The sequence below is a fragment of the Ursus arctos genome, unplaced genomic scaffold, assembly GCF_023065955.2.
Source record: "Ursus arctos isolate Adak ecotype North America unplaced genomic scaffold, UrsArc2.0 scaffold_2, whole genome shotgun sequence".
NCBI lineage: Eukaryota > Metazoa > Chordata > Mammalia > Carnivora > Ursidae > Ursus > Ursus arctos.
The window spans coordinates 38,704,028-38,723,726 of record NW_026622874.1 but is presented as its reverse complement, the minus strand read 5'-3'; the positions used below and the strand labels follow the sequence as shown (position 1 = coordinate 38,723,726).

Sequence of the window (19,699 nt, the reverse complement as noted above, 5' to 3'; positions counted from 1 at the left end):
TTCCCACAACCACGCAAGGAAGCCCGGGCTAATCCCCTGTGGAGGAGCCATGTGGAGGGGACCGGCCAAAGGCCAGCACCACGGCCCCACTCACAGACATGTGAATGATGCTTCTTAGAGCCTCTGGCTGTCGTTGAACCTCTGGCTGACTGGAACCTCGTGAGTGAGCCCAGAGGAAGGCTCCAGCAGAAAAATTCCCCAGCAAGACCAGCCAATCCATAGATGCATGAGAAGTCATACATGACTGTTTCAGACCACTATGTTTTGGGCTGACCTCTTATGTAGCAATAGATAACAAGAGACACTGCTTTCCATTTTCAAGGAACTTTCATTCTTGGGAAGAAAATAAACACATACATGTCAGATATCAATATGTTCTATGAGAAAAAGTTTCATCTTCTAACCACCAAAAATACTGGCACAGAACAGTAGCTCAACAAATATTTGTTGAATGAATGCATGAAAAGGTCTAGATAAATTGATTAATGAAAAGCATTAATGGACTCTTAAGAGGATCTAGGATATTTGGCAGAACATCCTTAAGATTTTGAGGCAGATGTCAGAGAAGGCACTAGATAACCTTGAGGGGCACTGTGAGGCTTGCCCGGGGCCCCAGAGACCAGGGGACGGGAAGTGATTTTGCTATCACCGAGCCCTTCTACAGTTCACCGGACTCATGTCCAAGCAGCCAAACTGAGTAGTTCCAGCCTTCCTTGGCGGTTTCTGGACAGGAATTCTGCCAGGAATGGCCTAACAGACAGTGGGAAAAGACACACAGTAAAAAGCATGTGAGCTAAAAGGCCATTTTTTGGGGGTAGAGAAATGTGGAGAATAAAAACTGTGCAAATGTCAAAAGAAATACTGCAAACTACACACTAGGACATCTACACACATTCAACGACCTGGGTAGCTGGCAAAGTCCTGCTTCATATGGTGCTGTGTAGATGTAATCTCTGGCTCTAACGGTCCAGGGAACATGTCTTTGCAACTCCCTCTGCCCCTCATGGATTCAATTCAGTGCAACGGATGTTTGTTGCCTGCTCAAAATGTGTAGAGAATTCTGCTGGGGAAAGTGGAAGGTAAAGAGATGGATGAGAAGCAGTGCATTTGGGATAAATGCACAAGACAATCAGATGAGTGGCCTCCGCATAATGTGGCAGGTGCTGGACTTTCAGAGATCGCACGGAGTTGGGAAGACCAGGAGGGCTTCGTGGAGATGTGGCATTTGAACTGGGTCTTGTCAGCAGGGTAGGACTTCAATAGGTAGAGAAAAGGGAAGGACAGGTGGCTCAAGCAGAGAGAAATGGTTTACAGGAAGTATGTGCCGTGGAGTTTGGAGGACATGTGGCATAGTTTCGTTGAGCAGAGGGCAGTATTTGGAGGTGAGGCTGGAGGGGTGTCTCCCTGGACTGTTGTATACTCTCCTAACTGGAGTCCCTGCCTCCAAGTCATCCCCAGGATAACCTTGGTTGAGTGCTGATTATGGGCCAGGCACTAAGTGCTGTGCCTGAATGATCTCTTAATCCTCAAATCAGCCTAAGAGGCGGATACCACTATTATACCCATTTTACAGTTGAGGAAAGTAAGTCACAGAGATGCTAAATAAGTTGCCCAATCACACCCAGTTATTAAACGGCTGTGCCAGAGACCACTGTCTGCCCACTGAAATCCACCCTCTCCTTGCTCTACAGTCGCGCAGCCCAATACCATAGCCACCAGCCACGTGAAGCTGTTTCAATGTAAATTAATTACAAGTCAGTAAAATTCAAAGCTCAGCTCTCAGTTTCACTAGTGACACTTCAAGTGCTCAAAATATCATGGAGCAAGCGGCTACCATATTGGAAGCACAGGATTTAGAACGTTACCATCATCACAGAAAGTTCTGTTGGACAGCACCACCCTAGAGTAATGGGAGGAAGAGCCAGGAATGCGGCCAAAGTGTTTTCCAGCCTCCTTTGTGGTAGGTGTGCTCTCCCATGGAAGGTGGGCAGGAGCGATCTGTCCTACATTTAGTGCAGGATTTTTACTTCTTAAAATTTTTTTCAAATTTTATTTTATTCAAATTCAGTTACTTAACATATAGTGCAGTATTAGTTTCACAGGTAGAGGTCAGTGATTCATCAGTGGTCTATAACACCCAGTGCCCTCCCTCATGCTCATCACCCAGTCACCCCATCCCCTGAGTTCTAGTGCAGGACTTTTAAATAGCCAGCCTGTCTCCTCCGTGGTCTACCCTTCCACGAGCTGGATGCCAAAGACAGGCTGTGGGGATGGCAAGATCCTAAGAAGCCAGGTCTCTGAGTCACCACATGGAGGAGGGCCACTTGCCAAGAAGAAACACCCGCTTTGGACTATTATATGATCCCGAAATAAACCTCGATTGTGTTTGAGCCGTTGTACATGTTTCGGCCTATCTGTCACACAATTCAGCTACCTTAACTAATTCAGCATCGCAGCCGGGATGTGAACCCTGGCAGCGCGAGTCCTCAGTCCACACTCGGAGCTGATACGCATCTGCCAGAAAGATCTTTTTAAAATGCCGGGCTGCCTGCGTCACTCTCCTGCTGAGAAATCTGAAAAGGCCTCCTCATTACTCACGGAACAAAGTTCAAATTCGTCAGTGGGCTCTGATGCCACATGTAATCTTCCGCGCCATCTACCAGCTCGCCCCGCATGGCTTCCCGGCCTCGTGTGTTGCCTCATGTGTTTCCTTGTGTCCCTCATGCTCACAGCCTGGGATGCCCTTCCCCCCAGCCTTACCTGTCGAAATCCCAGCCCCTTTTGAAATCTGGCTCAAATATACCTTCCTTTGTGCACCCAACCCCATGCCTGCAGTCAGTATGAATCATTCACTCTCTTGGTGCTTTTCTCCAGAAACATGCTTAGCATTAGAGTGGAAATAATGGTGGTGGTGGTAATAATGATGATAATAATAATAGTAATTACTATGGAACAGTTGCAATTCTGGGTTATCTATATTAATATATATATAACATATATTAATTCATTTCACTCCTGTGGCAACCCTTTGAGGCAGATACGACTATCATCTTCATTTTGCATGTGAGAAACTGAGGCACAGACAGAGGCAATCTGAGCACAGAATGGAAGAGCTGGGACTGAAGCCCAGGCAGTTTGAGTCCAGAATGGGGTTACCTGTGTACGTAGCGTCTTCCCCATGAGACAGGAAGCATGTGGGCTCCCTTTTGGGTCTCCCGAAGCCCAGGCGCAGGGCCACATATGTGAATAGTCATTGTCAAGGATGACCATTTGAGCTACTGTCAAGGCCTGGAGATGGAGACTGCTTTGGCCTTTGTGGCTGGCCGCACTAGGGCAGTGTTTCAGCCCCTTGGGATTAGAAGCTATCATGCAGAGTCTTGGCACAAGCTCATTTGGTCTGGCTCCTCCATTGCAGGGTGGTGTAGGGTGCCCTAAACTTCAGCTGGAAAACTCATCCCTGGCTTTATAGTCCATTATCTTAAATAGCCCAGAATCAGCCAGAAGCCCAGGAAGAGTTCATTGTTCTGTATGCCACTCCCAGGAGCTGGGAACCCGCGGAGAAGGGCTGAGGTTACCATTCTCCGCTTCCGCCAGGATTCAGTCCAGAGGCTGCAGCTATCTATGGCTAATAGTCCCCTTCCTCTGCTCAGCCACTTACAGGCAAATCCAATCAAAACGGATGGTAGACCCACACAATCGGTAAAAGTAGCTAAACAGGTAAGCCAAGCCCCAAGCTCCTCAAGGACCCACCTCCCCAGTTTTCTCCTTTCCATCTGGCTGTGCAGAAATGGCCAACTCCCGAGATCTCTGGGGAGCCTCCCCATGGATTTAGAGCACAGAGATGGCAGGATTTAACAATCATCTTGTCTAGCCCCGTCTTTTTATGGGTGAGCAAAAGGAGGCTCCAAGAGAGGCAGTAAATCACTCCAATCCCACAGCCTGGATCTGAAATTAGGCCTGTTGGCTCTCGGCTTAACATGTTTTCTGTAGTCCACCCAGAGTTGTTTCCTAGCCAGGCTTCAAGTAGCAGGGCTGAGAAAAAAGTTTTAGGGCGAGTGGGAAGGAGGATAAACGGAAGGGGAGGACCAGGCTTCCTCCCAGGGGAAGAAACTCCCGCGGCCGTCTCTTTGGGTGCTAACAAGCATGTAAAAGCCAGTTGGTGATGAGGCTAGATCTCTATTTGTGTGTTACGCGTTTTAGGGTAGAAACACCTTTGTCCTCTGTGTACCAACAGGATCACCTTGAACCAGTCACTAACTTTGCTCAGTCTGTTAGGGACGCCCATTACATAAAGCTTCTCTGTGCACCTGGTCCAGAGCCTGCACAAAGTAGATATTCAAATAATGCCAATTCGGGGCGCCTGGGTGGCTCAGTCGGTTAAGCATCTGCCTTCGGCTCAGGTCATGATCCCAGGGTCCCGGGATCCAGTCTCACATCGGGCTCTCTGCTCAGCCGGGAGCCCGCTTCTCCCTCTGCCTGCCTCTCCCCCTGCTTGCGCTCTCTCTCTGACAAATAAATAAAGAAAGGGGAAAAAAATAACGCCAATTCTTTCCCCCTCTTCCTTTTACTAGACACGAGACAGCAGAACAGACACTTCTATTCATCAGACACTGCAACAGCAGACACACAAGTGGGTCTATCTACTCTTCACAACAATAAAGGAGGATTAATATAATTAATTGGGCTTCCGCTTACACTTTTATTCTCAAGGCTAATATTTGTGTTTATTTTCAGATCACAGATAAGGGCACATGGAGGAATGTGGGTGAGCCTAGCCCCCCAGTGTGAAACACAAAACACAGACGTTCCTGACTGTAAACTCGGAGCCATTTTTCTCTCAAAGGCCTGTAAACAAAGGCAGGCAACAAATATGTGACTTAATTGCTCTTCCCGTATTGCAGACTGAGCCTTTATCTCTATCTGACTCCACATGCCCGGGGCAGATGACCTGGCGAGCCAAGAACCAACAAAGACTTTATGACTAACAGCATTGTTTTACCTTCTAAACAACCTACATAAAAGGCCACCCATTAATAAATGCAGCAATTAGTAAAATTGTCCTCAGTTTCTATTGAAAGACACAGACACGCCTTCCTCCTAACCTCCCTCCACCTACGCTTGCGTCCCTGCCAGAAAGAAAATTGAGAAAATAGCCGAAGTGATAGCAGCCCCAGTTGTAATGAAAGTTGCCGGCCTCTGACAGGGCTACTACTTGCTTTCCTGCCCTCATGAAGCACCTGGGATCAGAGAAGCCCAGCCCTGGAAGGGAGGCATGGAACAGTGCAATCTGCTCCCACACGGGACTCCTCTCTGAGACTCCAGACGGACGGGGATCCAGTTTCTGCCCAGACCAGGCAAATGGCAGGGCTTCCCGACGTCACCCTGCAGATTAAGGAACCTTCCTCACCCTGAGCTGGAGCACAACCTTTCCTTCCTCCCTCGGCCCGTGTCTTCTCAGCTGAAGAGCGTAAGGTATGCATGACTGTCTTCCAAAGACCATCATCGTATTCCACCTAAGACTTCTCCCACATTCTCTGAAGGTATCGACAAGGTGTGTGGACATTTCATATTCTCACCACCCTCCCCAGAAAAGCCCTACTCACACTTAGGAATGGTACAATAGGGCCCCGTCCTCTCCATGTGGGCAGACCCCGAGGCAGCACCTCCCTCACCTGAATGCCATGGGCCCGTTAATGCAGGGGACCTGAAGGCTTTGAGATTGCCCTGGTCCAAGCAGGATGCAGCCTGAGGATTTGTCCTAGTGACTTCAACTCACTGGTCTAATGTCAGGGTATCGGGCTTCGACCACAGCGCTTATGGGGAGGGGACCTTGCCCCAAGGCAAGAATAAGGGACCATCCCAGTGGGCTCAGCCCATGTTCGAGGCTTCAATTTCTCCATCTGTACTAGGAGAGATCTGGGCTGGAGACTTCACACCACACTAAGTATGGATGACCAGGGCTGGGTTGAATCCTAGAGACTGGATAGTCCACTGCCCTCACAGTTCTGGTGGAGAAACTGAAGCTCAGAGAGGAACAGGGACTAGGCAGTGGCCATAAATCCATCCATTTGTTCAACAGATATTTATTGAGCACCTTCCGTGCCAGGCACCATGTCAGGTGCTACAAAAACGCATGGAGTGGGGCGCCTGGGTGGCTCAGTCAGTTAAGGGTTTGTCTTCAGCTCAGGTCATGATCCCAGGGTCCTGGGATCGAGTCCCACATTGGGCTCCCTGCTCTGCAGGGAGCCTGCGTCTCCCTCTCCCTCTGCCTGCCATTCCCCCTGCTTGTGCTCTGTGTGTGTCAAATAAATAAAATCTTTTTAAAAAGAACAAAACTCATGGAGAGATGGGAGAAAACCAACAAATAACCTACATAAATAAATAAATAAATAAATAAATAAATAAATAAAATCAATATCAGATTAGTGAGCACCACAGAGAAAATTAAGTAGGAAAGGGAGATGGAGAGTAATAGGAAGTGTCACAAAATGGTGATCAGGGAGGACCTCGCTAAAAAGGTGACATGTGGGCAAAGTCCTGAAGGAGGTGGATAACTGTAGAAAGAACACTGCAGACAAAGGGAACAGTTGGTGCAAAGGTCCTGAGGTGGGAGCATATCCATCTGGTATATCCAAGGAGGCCACTGTGCCTGGAGTAGATTGAGGAAGGGGTGAGACCAGAGAGGTAGCAGGGTGGCACATCACCTGGGACCTTATGGAACTTGTAGGCTTCTTTCCAGAACTTTGTAGAACTTTGGCGTCTTTCCAGAGTATGATGGGGAGCCACTGGAGGGTTTTGAATAGAAGAGTAACATGATATAATTTGTATTTTAAAAGAATCCCTCTGGCTGTTGTGTTGAAAATAGATTGTAGAATGACAAGGATGAAGGCAGAATGACCAGGTCAGAGAAGTGTGTTGGCTTGGGCCAGCACGGTAGCAGTCCAGGGGTAAGAAGTAGTCAGATCCTGGGGAGCTAGGGAGATGAGGTCAGAATGCTGGCTACAGTACACGAGTAATAAGTTAAAAAGAAGTCAGGACTCCTGATCTAGAACTCTTTAGTCTCTGTGAGAGCAGGGGCTGCAATCTTCTTGTTCATAAATGTTTCCCTGGTGCTCAGAGTGACGGCCTGGCACATACTAGCAGCTCAATAAATATTTACGGAATGAGAAAATCCAAAGAAACAAAAGAGAGTGGTAATTATTGTTTCTTTTTTTTTTAAGATTTATTTATTTGAGGGAAAGAGAGCAGGGGCAGGAGCAGAGGGAGAGACTCTCAAGCAGACTCCCCACTAAGTGCAGAGCCCAAAGTGAAGTTCCATCCCAGGACCCTGAGATCATGACCTGAGCCGAAATCAAGAGTCAGGCGCTTAACCGACTGAACCTCCCAGGCGCCCCTGGTAATTATTGATTCTTACCAGCTCCTCCTTCCCACAGATAATAAGGACCAGACCTGAACTTCACTTCCTCTCCATGGTGTCTGCCAGAGAACCTGTTGCTAAGTGGCTCCCACGGGGTGTCACCAGTGCCCAACTCCCCACCCCACTCCCTTAACCTCCTGCCCCGCCCCCCGGCACCCACTGCAGTCCAGCTGCCCAGGGTGCCTGTGGGAGCAGTGGAAGTTGAGAGTAGAAGCTTTGGCCCCATTGCCAGTGACAAGAACGGTGACCTTGGCCACCCCAAACACCAGGGCGATGGGAAAGGGAATGTTGTACCGGGAAGAACTATTAATAACATGTCATGGTATTAGGACACAAGACAAACTCGCTGGGCAGCTCGATTTTCTGCCTGTGAGAAGTCATTAGTGGTTCTGCAGGGAAAGCCAGAAAAAAAGTTTTATATGGAACAATAAATTCCTCTATAAGCCACAAAACCCCACAAATTTGCAGCTAATAAAGCCACAAATGTAAGATGATTAAGAACTGGCGAGGAAAGAGGTCCTCAGTTCTTACAGGGTTCGCCTGGAGAGGCTGTGTGGTCTGATGGGCTGAAGCTGCGCCAAAGGCAGAGAAAGTAAGGTTCAAGTCCTGGCTCTTAAAGAACTGGATGACCTTGAGTGAGTCAGCCACTCTCTGCCTCAGTTTCCCCACCTATAACACAAGGATGCACAATTCCCGCCTTGTTTTTCGGGTGGGGTGGGGGTGGGGATAAGTGAGCTCTGAGGTGCAACAGCCTTTACAAAACTACTTTTGATTCTCTTACCTGCAGGGAATTACCAGTGGGATGGTCAGCACCTGCCTTAAGATTAGAAAGAAAATTGACAAGATCCATTTGAACCTCTGCCCCACCCACGCGCCTGCCCAGGAGGGCCCGGCCTCAGAGGGAGCTACAGTGGGCGGAACTGTAGCTCCCTCAAAAATATGTCCAAGTCCTCACCTCTGGAACCTGTGACTATGGCCTTCTCTGGAAAAAGGGCGTTTGTTGATGTAATTAAGGATCTTGAGGTACGATGATCCTGGAGTAACAGGATGGCCCTAAATCCAGTGACAAGTGTCCTTGTAAGAGGAGACAAGGAGAAGGCCATGTGAGGACAGAGGCAGAGTCTGCAGGGACCGATGCGTCTATAAGCCAAGGAATGCCAAGCGTCGCCAGCAGTCACCAAAGGTGAGAGGGAGGCATGGAACAGATTCTGCCTCAAACCTCCAGAAGGAACCAACCCTGCCAGCACCTTGATTTTGGACTTTGGGCCTCTCCCAGGGTTTGGTTTTTGTTTTTTTTAAGCCACAAAATTTGCGGTGATTTCTTATGGCAGCCACAGGAAACTACAGAGTAGCTATGCCCTGACTCCCTGGGAAATCCTATCCACTTTACAGAGGGGATGAGTCACCCCATGGACGGCTGTGAAAGGACACCTCTGGGGGCACCTGGGTGGCTCAGTCATTAAGCGTCTGCCTTCGGCTCAGGGCGTGATCCCAGGGTCCTGAGATCGAGCTCCACATGGGGCTCCGTGCTCAGCGGGAAGCCTGCTTCTCCCTCTCCCACTCCCCCTGCTTATGTTCCCTCTCTCACTGTCTCTCTCTCTGTCAAATACATAAATGAATAAAATTTAAAAAAATAAAATAAAAAGAAAGGACACCTCTGGCAATACTCTCCCTGCCACCTTAAGACAACGTCAAAAGATGGAGGAGGAGGAGGAGGAAGAAGAGGAAGAGAAAGAGAGGGAGGGAGGAAGGAAGGAAGGAAACAAAGAAAGAAAAGTTATTTAATTAGTATTTGGGGGGGAGGCACATTGCTGTCTATCAAGCATTGAATGGGAGGACAAGAAAGAGAAAGCCAACATAAATTAAGCACTTACAGAGTTCCAGGCATGGTAAATAACGCTGTATGAATGGTGAAATATCATCCCCATTTTCTCTGATGGAAACTGAGGCTCTTGAGAGGTCAGATGACTTGCACCTGTCACATGCTGGTGGCAGAGCCGGGATCTGAAAACAGGAGTGCTAACTCCAGTCCAGTCCTTGAGCGACTCTAGGATGTCCCTGAGCCCCGGAAGAGCCTCCAGTGGGAACCTGCTCGGTTCTTCTGTCCAAGCCAAAGGCTGATCAGCAGGCCCAGGACTGAGAAGTGGCCAGATCCTCCAGGACCAAGTTAGAGCAAAATCTGTTGGTGTGGGTGGTTTCAATGACATGGAGACAGAGGAACACTTTGCAGCCACAGCTGCTGTTGGAAGTAAAAATTTTCAGCAGAAGCAGATCACCGGGGCGTCCGGGAGCAGCAGAGGTTTACGTGGAATGCATGATCTTATATTATAAGGCAGAACTTTCTAAGTTCCTGCTTTCCCCCCTCTCCTCCCAGACCTCAGCTGAATGCTGGTCCTGATTTATAAAGGGAGCTAGAGCCAGGAGGTTTCTGTTCCTGCTATGACCCCAAGTTCCCCTCCAAAGGGGGAAAGGTCCAGCCAGCACAGGAGCTCCAATGGGGTCTGATGTGCTCAATGAGCTTCTAACAGGGCCCAGATATCGTTGCCCAGGAACGAGGGGGGAGAGGCACTGTTGTCCCCACATCTATCATAGCCCTGCCCCTCTGAGTTCTACCTAAGATACAGACATGAAATTCCCAGATCTGGGGAGTGGGGGCTGCCCCATGGGTTGTAATTGCAGTTGCTAGGCTGTATGTATGTATGTATTTAGCACAGATTTTATTGGTAGGTATAGCTGGGGATTCAAGGATCATGACCCGACAGCACCCGACTAGCATCCTGTGGCCTCTAACCATGGATTTCCAGGCACTGACCTAAGGGCGCAAGGGCTTGGTTTCAGGTCCCTGGGACCTCCTGGGAGAACCTTCCCAGAATCATTTCTGGTCATGCTTTCTCTTATTTCTCAACCTGGGAAGTCCTGTAATTAATCTGACCTCACAGGAGCTAGGGTTACGTGGAGCAATGTATTAGGAGGCAAGAGGTTTGGATTCTAGTGGTTTACCATTACTTACAAACTACAGAAATCTGGGCAACTCATCCCAAATCTCTGGATTTGGTCTGATCTGGAAAGTGGAGGAAAAGGTATTTCAAGGGTTCAGGGCTGGCTCATCTCTGATTCTGAAATTCCCAACAGGGGTGGGACAGCCTCACTGTGGGAGCAGAAAGGAGCTAGGGGTGCAAGACAGAGTTTGTCCTGTCTGCCTCTGGCTGGGGTTTCTTAGCAAGGTCTGGAATGATGATGGAGACATCAGGAAAAATGGGAGCAAGGTCCCAGAGCCTCTCCCTGAGACCTTCTCATAGTGCAGCGAGGCTTGTGCCTGGGCCTGTGGAGTTCGCTCTGCTCACCTAGACCCTGGGCCCTGCCCAGATCACTTGGACTAGCTGGGTTCTTTCAGAGTACAAGAGAACATGGTGCGTGCTCATCTCACTCACTCCTCATGCTCTGAGGTAGCCCACTGTGCAGACCGGGGAAGCGAGGCTCACAGAGGTGAGGCCCCTTGCCCTGGCCGACCCAGCTTGCAGAGGTGGAGCCAGAGGTGGGACCCACGCGGCCTGGCCTCCAGAGCAGAGGGCATAAGCGAGCCCGTGTTGCCATGGGTGTGTTTGTACCGGGTATCTGTGTGCTGTGCGGGGGTGTGAGGTGGGAGTGCCCACTGTAGGGTGAAAAGCGTGGAGGGCCTGAGCCGCGCGGGCGTGTGGCGCGTGCACTGTGCGCATGCTTCGCCTGCTGCGTGCGGTAGGCGATGGCTGTGTGACCACGCATGCGCCGGCTCGTACCTGGCCCCTCCTCCCCAGGTGGAAAGCCTGGGTGCCGCTCTCCCTCGGAGAGGGGCCTCCAGACAGAGCCAAACCACAGCCTGGGCTAGGGGGGTTTGATCTTCCCCCTGCTGCGGAGATGAGAGAGGTCTAAGTGGCAGAGATTTACGGGGCCCGAGGGAGAACTACCCTTCCAGTGAAGATGCTCACATGAAAAGCTCCGAAGTAATAACCAAGGCTGCAAAGTGTGCCAATTATGCAACAATTAAAAGGTTTGACTATCTTTCCTTCTCCTTTTATTCTCCCAGCCACTCCTCCCCCTTTCCACATCTGGCTGCCCCTGCAGGCTCCCCCCACAAATGCTGGGGGGGGGTAGAGGATAAAGAACACACTTTTCCCCTTTTTAATTGGAGATCAAAAGTTGGAAGACGAGCTTATCCCTCAAGGGCAGGGAGGGAAGGGGTGTTGTTGAGATTGAAGCCCTCAGAGGAGGGGATGGGGAAGAGAAAGGGGTGCAGGGCAGGTTCCTAACATGGATTCCCAGGCTCTGTATAACCGTACACACATCATCTCATTTAATCCACACGTCAACCCCGTAAGATCAGTGTGATTAGTGGTATTATACTGCCGATTAGAAAACTAAGACTCACGAAGGCAGATGCCTTGACCAAGGCCACACAGCTAGTAGAACTGGCATCACCCCAGGCTATCTGATGCTAATGGCCATAAACTTTGCTATAAGGCTTCCTCCTGTCTCTTAGCCTTCCTTGCCTTTCCCATGTGGACAGTGGGTGCAGGCCCTGGGCTTTGTGTGACGGAGCCAAGCACTCTCATAGATGAAAGGTACAGTGGGCACTTAGCGGCAGGATTGCTCTGTAATTAAGCCAACACCAGCTGAGCCAAATGCCCTGCGCAGCAATCCAGTGGCTAATTGAGAAAGAATTAGGCAGTGTGCCCCAAAAGTGAAGAAATAGCTGCTAGGTGGCTTTTTAGAGGTGCCAACCCACACCCAGTATACGTGCCCCCTCCCCACTGGATTTCCCAGCAGAACAGCCCCCGCACTCCAGGGCAGATAACACTGGGCTCCTTCCCACTCTGCTGATGCCCAGCAGCTCCAAACACCGCCCCCCCCAACTCTTGTATCTCCTGAGGGAGGGTGGTGTCGGGGCCATGGACCTGCAGAGGACAATGGCCATTCCTTACATCTGAGATCCCCCAAGCACCTAGCACATAAAAGAGTTGCACGGTTCACATTCAACTTAGATGACGGAGGAGAGCAGGGCACTAAGCTAGGAGCTTTCACGGACATTTTCTCAGTCAACACATCCCAGATCTGCTCTGTCCCTAATTGAGGGAGTAACTCTGGAAGCGCCATGCCACTTCCCTGGACCTCAGTTGGCTAATGTGTCGATGGAACAGGCTAGAGTGTCCAGCTTTAACTGGCCAGCTGTCTGTGAAGACCAGAGAAGAGAAACACAGAGCCCAAGTCACGCACAGTGGTGGGGAGAGGTTCCAACTTTCCTGACTCCAGGCTGTGGCATATCCTACCACACCCCACTCCCGGGCACTCAGTCAGTGGCGGGGTGAGGACACGGGGAGAGCTAGACCCAGCTCTGCCATGTGTCCTGCTTCGGGCTGAGCTCAAGAGAGCAGCCGGGCTCCTGGGTCTCCCGCCCACAGGAAAGAGGAACGGAGTGTTGGTCTCGGGCCCCCCCATTCCCTTCCCCTCCACAACCACAAACGCAGACAGCCCAGGCCTCGTGGGCTAGACTTGCCAAATGGTTTTCCCCAAACCATTGCCTCCTCCGGTCACAGCTTGTCTCCCAGCATTTTCTCCTGGGCTGCTTTGGATTCTTGAAAATCCCTCACCTTGGGAGCTCCGGTGTGTGTCTGGGTGTCAGGTGGGGAGGGAGGAGGTAAAGGAGGGGAGGCAAAAGGCACTGTGACCGTGGCCCTGACACTGTGAGCCCTGCCCCAACCTTAGTGACTCATTCACGGTGACCAGGGGTGTCCCTCTCTCCCCGGCGCTGGTGGCCTGCACCAGGTGGCTGTGGCAGCCAGCTCCCTTGTGGGAACTGTGGGACCCCGGCTGGCATGGCCAGCAAACTCAGAGAGCCCAGCCAGTTGTTTGCTCAAATGGGGCCCACTCAGCCCACTCTGTGGGGGCTGGCAGGACTCCAGAGGAAATGATGGGAGCGCTTGGGTGCATTCTGACCTTAACTGAATTCCAGGATGATGATGTGTGAATAATATGGCTTTTTGAGAGTCAACAACTTGGGTGCTTTTTATAGTCAGGCCAGAGTGCTGAATGGGCCATCTCCCCATTAATCATTCGGCTAGTTAGATCAACTGGCAAGCGGTACCGGCATGACTCCATGGTATTACCCTCCCTTCTGTCAGCAGCCACCCTTAAACAGATGTCAAAACTGCCATCAAGTCAGCCCCAGCCTCACCCCCAAGCCTTCTATTCCCCAGGCTCAATATCCTCATTCTTCTGGCTCTCCTATCTAAAATGTGCATTATTTCGGTGGTCTCTGCTGGCAGGGATCCTACATTCCCCCTCTCTGGGCTGTGCTGAACTCCCAGAGGGCACACTCCACCCACCTGAAGGAGGAAGGAATGCATTCAGAGTGACATCCTAGAGAGAATGCCAGGGAGGGCCACGTGGGTGAGCAGGCCTGGAGCCAGAGCCCAGCATCCCAGTCCTGCCAGCTTCTCCCTTCACCAGCCTCCCCTCCTGCCTCCGGGCATCCAGGCTTTCCTCACCAGGACAGGGCCCCACCACAATCCCAGCACTCACAGCGTCTCCAGATTGTGCAGCCCCTCGAAGCTGTGGGTCCCCAGATGCTGGATGCGGTTGTTATGAAGATGCCTGTGTGGGAAGGAAAGGCACGTCAGAATGGGTGCCCACAGCATCAGGCCCGGGGCGGGGGGCGGGGGGCGGTTAGAAAGCAGACGGTGGCTTAAGTCGGAAGGTGGAGGCAGAAGCATGAGCAGACTGACCCCAGTGGTCCTGCCCTTTGTCTCCAGGGACGAAATGATTGGCCAAGACTGACTTCTGAAGTTACAATCTCCAAGGCTGGATCAACCATGGGCTACATGGTTTTAACTTCCTATTGAAGGAAAATGCGAGAGGAGTGCCCAAGGCCAAGGCTAAGGCAGGCTCCCACTAAGCTCTTGGAGAGAGGCCTGATGTCAGGGGGCTCCAGTCTGAGGCTTCTTCTATAGTCCTGCTCCCCAGGACCCAGCCCGCCTGACTCAGTGGCCAGACGCACTTATGGGAGCCAACAGCAAACCGCTGTAGACAACATATAATTAAAGGCTAAGCTTTCTGTTATAGCTGGAGAGAGCTGTAGACAGGCTCCGAGATGGGAGACTAGTGAGACCAGAGGAGTCAGGGAAGGCTTTACAGAGGTGGTGATCCAGAGCCGAACCTTGAAGGGTGGGTGATCTAGCCAAGCAGAGGGAAGGCCATTCCAGGCAGAGGTAACGGGGGGAAAAGAGAGGGACGTGGGAATGAACGTGTGCGTCTGTGCTGGATGGTGAAGGACCTGCCAGAGCGCATGTAGCTTGGGGAGAGGCAGGAGATCAGTTTGGAAGAGATTTCCAAGGTAAACAAGTGACAGAATGTTCTCCTCTCAAATCCTAATGAAATATGCAAAAATAGCAAAAACAAGAGACCCCTGCCTCCAGCCTAAATATTACAAGTAGCAACAAAGCAAGGACAGAGACATAACCCAATGTAAATAAACTGCACCAACTGCTGACCGAGGAAAAGCTCTGGAACTCCTAACAGCCCCACTTTCTCCAGGAACTGAACTGGCAAGAAAACGAAATCCTGAGAATTTCCTCTAAAAACCCAAATCTTAAGAGAAGCAGCTCTGTGGATAAGGTTTATTTCCCCTCCCCATGTCTGGCTTCCAGAGGAAACAGGTGAAACTAGGGAGTAAAAGAAAGGCTCCAGGCTACTCACTGACTCGAGGAAATGACTTGAAGCCCAAGGGAATTCTTGGGTGGAGAGAGGGAACTCACACATTTAACACACTGAATCCGAATGTGCAGACAGAGCAGAGCCCGGGCGGTCTGACCAAGACCGGGCTCCCCCGCAGAGCACACTCCCCCTACCTTCACCCCGCCACCAGGGCACAGAAAAGCAGATGGAACCTCATTTACCCACAATACTAGCCCACAAACTACAGCTTGGAGGGGAGAAACCAGGGGGCCCCAAGGTGACACAGCTAGAACAAGTAGACAGCTTGTTACACATCAGCCAGAACAAAGAAAGCACATGGCAATTACTGATGCATCAGGGAGACCGAGGCCGGGGAGGAGAGAGGGTGCAGAGGCAGGTAAAGATCCAAGCCAAGAAATAAAAAATACAACAAATGGATGAGGGACAGAAGGAAATTTACCACAATGGCCTCCTACCATACAACGAGCGCAAAACACAGTATTTCCAAGATGAAATTTTAAAAACGAAAGAGAATATGATATTGTAGGCAACAAAAACAAACAGGACCAAAACTACATTATTAAAAAACTAGTCAATAAACTCGAGCCACGGAACAGGGTCAACGCTGCCGAAAACTGAACTGGTGTTGGAGGAAAAAGCTTGAGATAATCATGGTGAATGTGGCTGAATGAGACAAAAAGGTCAGAACAGAAATGTATAGATGGAGAAGACATAAAGGTGACTTGACACAAGGGTAGTTGACGTGTCTGAGGGAGAGAACCCAAACATGAGATGGAAGATGTATTCAAACACAGAATACAGAAGAAAATTCTTCCAAAGTGGAGAAGGCATAGAATCTGCAGCTCCCAGGCATACACTGTCCCAGGAAGATGGGATGCAGAATATTCTACACCGTGACATAGTCTAGTTAAGCTAGCAGAGTTCAAGAATTAAGAAGCCTCTTCAGGCAGAAAAAGGAAAACACTTACAAGGGGAAGAAATCATGCAGGCCTCCAAGATGCTATCCAAATACCAAGGCGACAGGAGGACCCCATCCAGCAGAGATGGATAGCGATGGGGGTCTTGAGAGTCGTGGGTCCTGTAGGTCTTCCCCATCTTTGTCCCCCTGTGGCAGCAGGTTCCACTGGGAGACAGGCCCCTCCCATAGGCAGCTTCTGATTCGACACGGAAAACGCAGCCCCCCCTTAGCCTTCTGGGAATAAACTATCTCCTCTTAACAAGGGCCTTTGATTTTCCTGACTGCCTCCATGCCTGTCTCCTGACTGTCACCAAACTCTTATCATTTCTTCCTGCCTCCTGTCGGGCTCTCGTTTCCATTTTCCAGCCCTTTCAACTCCCCCAGCCCTTCTGGTCTACATCCTCTCAGCTTCCTAAATATCCAGCTCCAGGGTTCCAACTCCCTCTTCCTAACCACTCACTCAGCCCGGGAATCCTGGGCACGTGTAGCAGCCCAGCCTGGGGCAGGGCGTTGGGGCTTCTAGTCCGAATGAAGAAACAAGATTTGCACGAGTGACACTGCTGCTGCCCAATTAAGTGCCGCCGTCAGAGCCAGAGCAGAGATGCAAAGGCGTTCCGCACGTGTCACAGCAGCCTGATAAAAGTACCGGGTTGGGTCTGGATTCCAGAGAAGCCCCTTCTCCTCCACCCCGCTTGTCTACTTACACCGCCAGCAGACTCCTGTGTGCCAATTGGGTTTAACCAAACTTTCCTACTTCCAGTCTTCCTTATCTGCCTCCTGGGTCTTTCTACACCTCATTCCATAGTCCCTGGACAGCTTCTCCCAGCCTCCCTTCCCCTCCCAGGTCCTGGTGAGTTGGAGGCAGGACAAAGGGGTCATGTTTCCGGCCCTGCCCCAGGCAAAGGGACCAGAACCCCTTGAGCTCTGCTCCTGCACCAGTAGGTTTTCTTCCCTTGCCCCTCCTTTTGCCCGGTGGAGTCCCCACTCCCCTCCCTAGATCTGCAGCACTCCGCCGAGCATTCCAATTCCCTGGTTCCCAGCCAGACTTTGGATTCATTCTTGATTCCCCTTCCTTCTGGTCTTTCCTAGATCAGATTTATCCTTCCTTCAAAACATCCTTCACAGTCACGTTGCCATGTTCCTTCTGCCACCTTAAACGAGGCTTCGGTTGATAGAGGAGAGCCTCTTAACTGTTCCCCTGGTTCCCATCCATCTTCGAAATCAGCCTTCCTGAAATACGCCCCTGCTCATCTTTACTTGAAAACCTTCAAGCTTCCCTTCCCCACTGATAGACAAAAGCCAAACTCCCTGCTCTGACACCGTGAGTCCCCCCCACCCACCTTTCCAGCCACGTTCTGCAAGAGGACCCTCTGCTCCCACCAGACTGGCCTATTCGCTGCCACCAAATAGCCTGACTTTCCCTTCGGACACTGCTTGGAACACTGTCATTGTCTTCACCTGTCTGGTTCTTCATCATCTTCCCAGGCCTAGGACCCACCCCACCTTCCCTGAGAAGCCTTCCCTATCACCCCCTACACTTCCCCAGCCACCCCAGATTTCTGATGCTGCGTGGATCTGTATCTATCATCAGGATCTTGGCATAAGTTACATTACACCATTAGCAGTCTTTCCCCATATTTATTCCACTCTTTCAACCAGACTGTGAGCCTCTGGAGGGCAGCAGCTGTTCGCATACTTCTCTGACTCTTCACTTCCCCACAGAGGGATTCTGGAAACACCTGCTGCCACTTATTTACCTGGGACCCCTCATGTGGCCCTCATTTTCCTAGTCTTGTCTCTCGTGGAGATCTGACCCCATTCCCTCAGGGTATCACAGGGTTGTCACCAAACAAGAACCAGTCACCTCGCTCTGTTTACCCTCCATAAATACCCCTACTGACTCCCAGAAGGAGGGAGGGAATGGCCATCCTGATAGAAGGATGTGATCCGTAAGGATGCTCTTCTTGGTTTTCCAGTCTCCCAGGACAGAGAATCAGACAAACAAACTGGTGCCCGACTTTTCGGCTTTCAGATGGACCTACACATCGTCCATTCTCTGGTTTGGAAAATCACACCAGATTTCCAAGAGCAGGGGAGGCACGGCTGCCGTTTAGCAGAGTCACTAACACACATGTTCCCGCAGCAATTAGCGTGTAACCCAAAGCAATTACACATGACCTCCAAGCCCTTAGTAATTACCCTATGAACTTACCAATCACTCGTAGCAATTAGCTGGGTGCTAATTTGCACCCTGAAGTTCCCATCGGGGAGGCAGAGGTAACCCCGGTCCCCAATTCCTGCCAGGGATACTATCTCCCAGGTAATTACCTTGATGGGGCTTTGCTGTCTAATTACAAGTGATGGCTTTTCTCTGTTTCTCCAAGTCTGGGAAATGAGAAGAACTTACCCTATCCCTGTGCCAAAGCACAAGAGTGCATCATCCGATTGTTGAATGTGGCAGAAATCGCGTAAGAGATTGGTGACTTATATTCCAATCAGGTTGGTATAGTTATTATATCTGCAGAGTGAGAAACTAGTAGCTTAACTCCCGTTTTCTGATTATGGTGTTCTGGCTTCTCGAAGCACTTCTGTAGCTCTCCTGTCATTTGGCCTCACAATAATCCCCATGGGGCCAACAGGAGATGATCATTCTCATTTTGAAAAGGAGAAACTGAGGCCAGAAGGTTCAGTACCATGAAGAGAAGAGCAAAGCTATCCAGGCTTCCAACCCAACTGTGGGGTAAACATGCAGCCCCAGCGGGATGCAGCCGGGAGTGGTGGGGGAGGGGGGCGGGGCAGAGCAGCACTCACAGCACCACAAGGCTGGTGAGGTTCTGGAAGGCGTAGTCAGGGATGTGGCTGATGCGGTTGAGGGCCAGGGTCATGGCCTGCAGGGCAGGGAGGTTGTTGAGGGCCCTGACAGGGATCTCGGTGAGTGCATTGTCGTCCAGCCACAGGTGGCGGAGGGAAGACAGCCCCTCAAAGCTCCTCTCCGGGACCAGGGAGATGAGGTTGGCATCTAGACGCCTGGTGGAAGAGAGGATGGAAAGGATCAATCCAGGGCAAGATGCAGACCAAGATTTGGGACTGAGCTGAGCTGGGCCAGCCCAGACCCCAGCAGGGCCTTCGAGGTACCCTAGGACTAAAGCTGCGACTTGGCCCGCACTTAGCCTATACCCCACCTCTTCAAGTCCCCAGGTTTCACCTCCATTCCAACCCATAATTCTTGATCCTTTATGCTATATGCTCCTATTTATGGCATCAACTCTTCCTCTCAGACCCAAAGTTGACCCATAGCCCCTGTGTGGATAACCAATCTCTCCCTCACACCCGCAGGTTTCTAAATCTATGCCATGGCTCCCCTGCTCTGGGTGTGACGCTATTCTTCCCAACCCTGTCCTGCGCAAGGCCTATAGTAGGGATGTTCCACCAGCTATAGAGGGAAATCTCTTCCCTCTGGACCCATCCAAAGAAAATGTCTCCCCAAAGATTCAAGCCAATTCCCTGTCACACAGCCCTAGCACCACTTGCTCCTTGTCTCTTCAAGGACCTGGTCGTTGATGAAGTGCCTGCCAAAGTCCTGGGGCTTCTTGCTC

At 50.8% G+C, this 19,699-nt stretch overlaps 1 protein-coding gene across 1 annotated transcript in view; it reads right to left on the bottom strand.

The window, feature by feature from the left end:
* LGR6 (leucine rich repeat containing G protein-coupled receptor 6) overlaps nucleotides 1–19,699 on the bottom strand; it is a 118,004-nt gene that overhangs the window by 23,417 nt on the left and 74,888 nt on the right. Inside the window, exons 5-6 of the mRNA XM_057315721.1 lie at nucleotides 18,915–19,130; nucleotides 13,973–14,044 (exon numbers count right to left, since the gene is read on the bottom strand). Coding sequence (XP_057171704.1) covers nucleotides 13,973–14,044; nucleotides 18,915–19,130 — 288 coding nt within the window. The remainder of the gene's footprint in view (nucleotides 1–13,972; nucleotides 14,045–18,914; nucleotides 19,131–19,699) is intronic.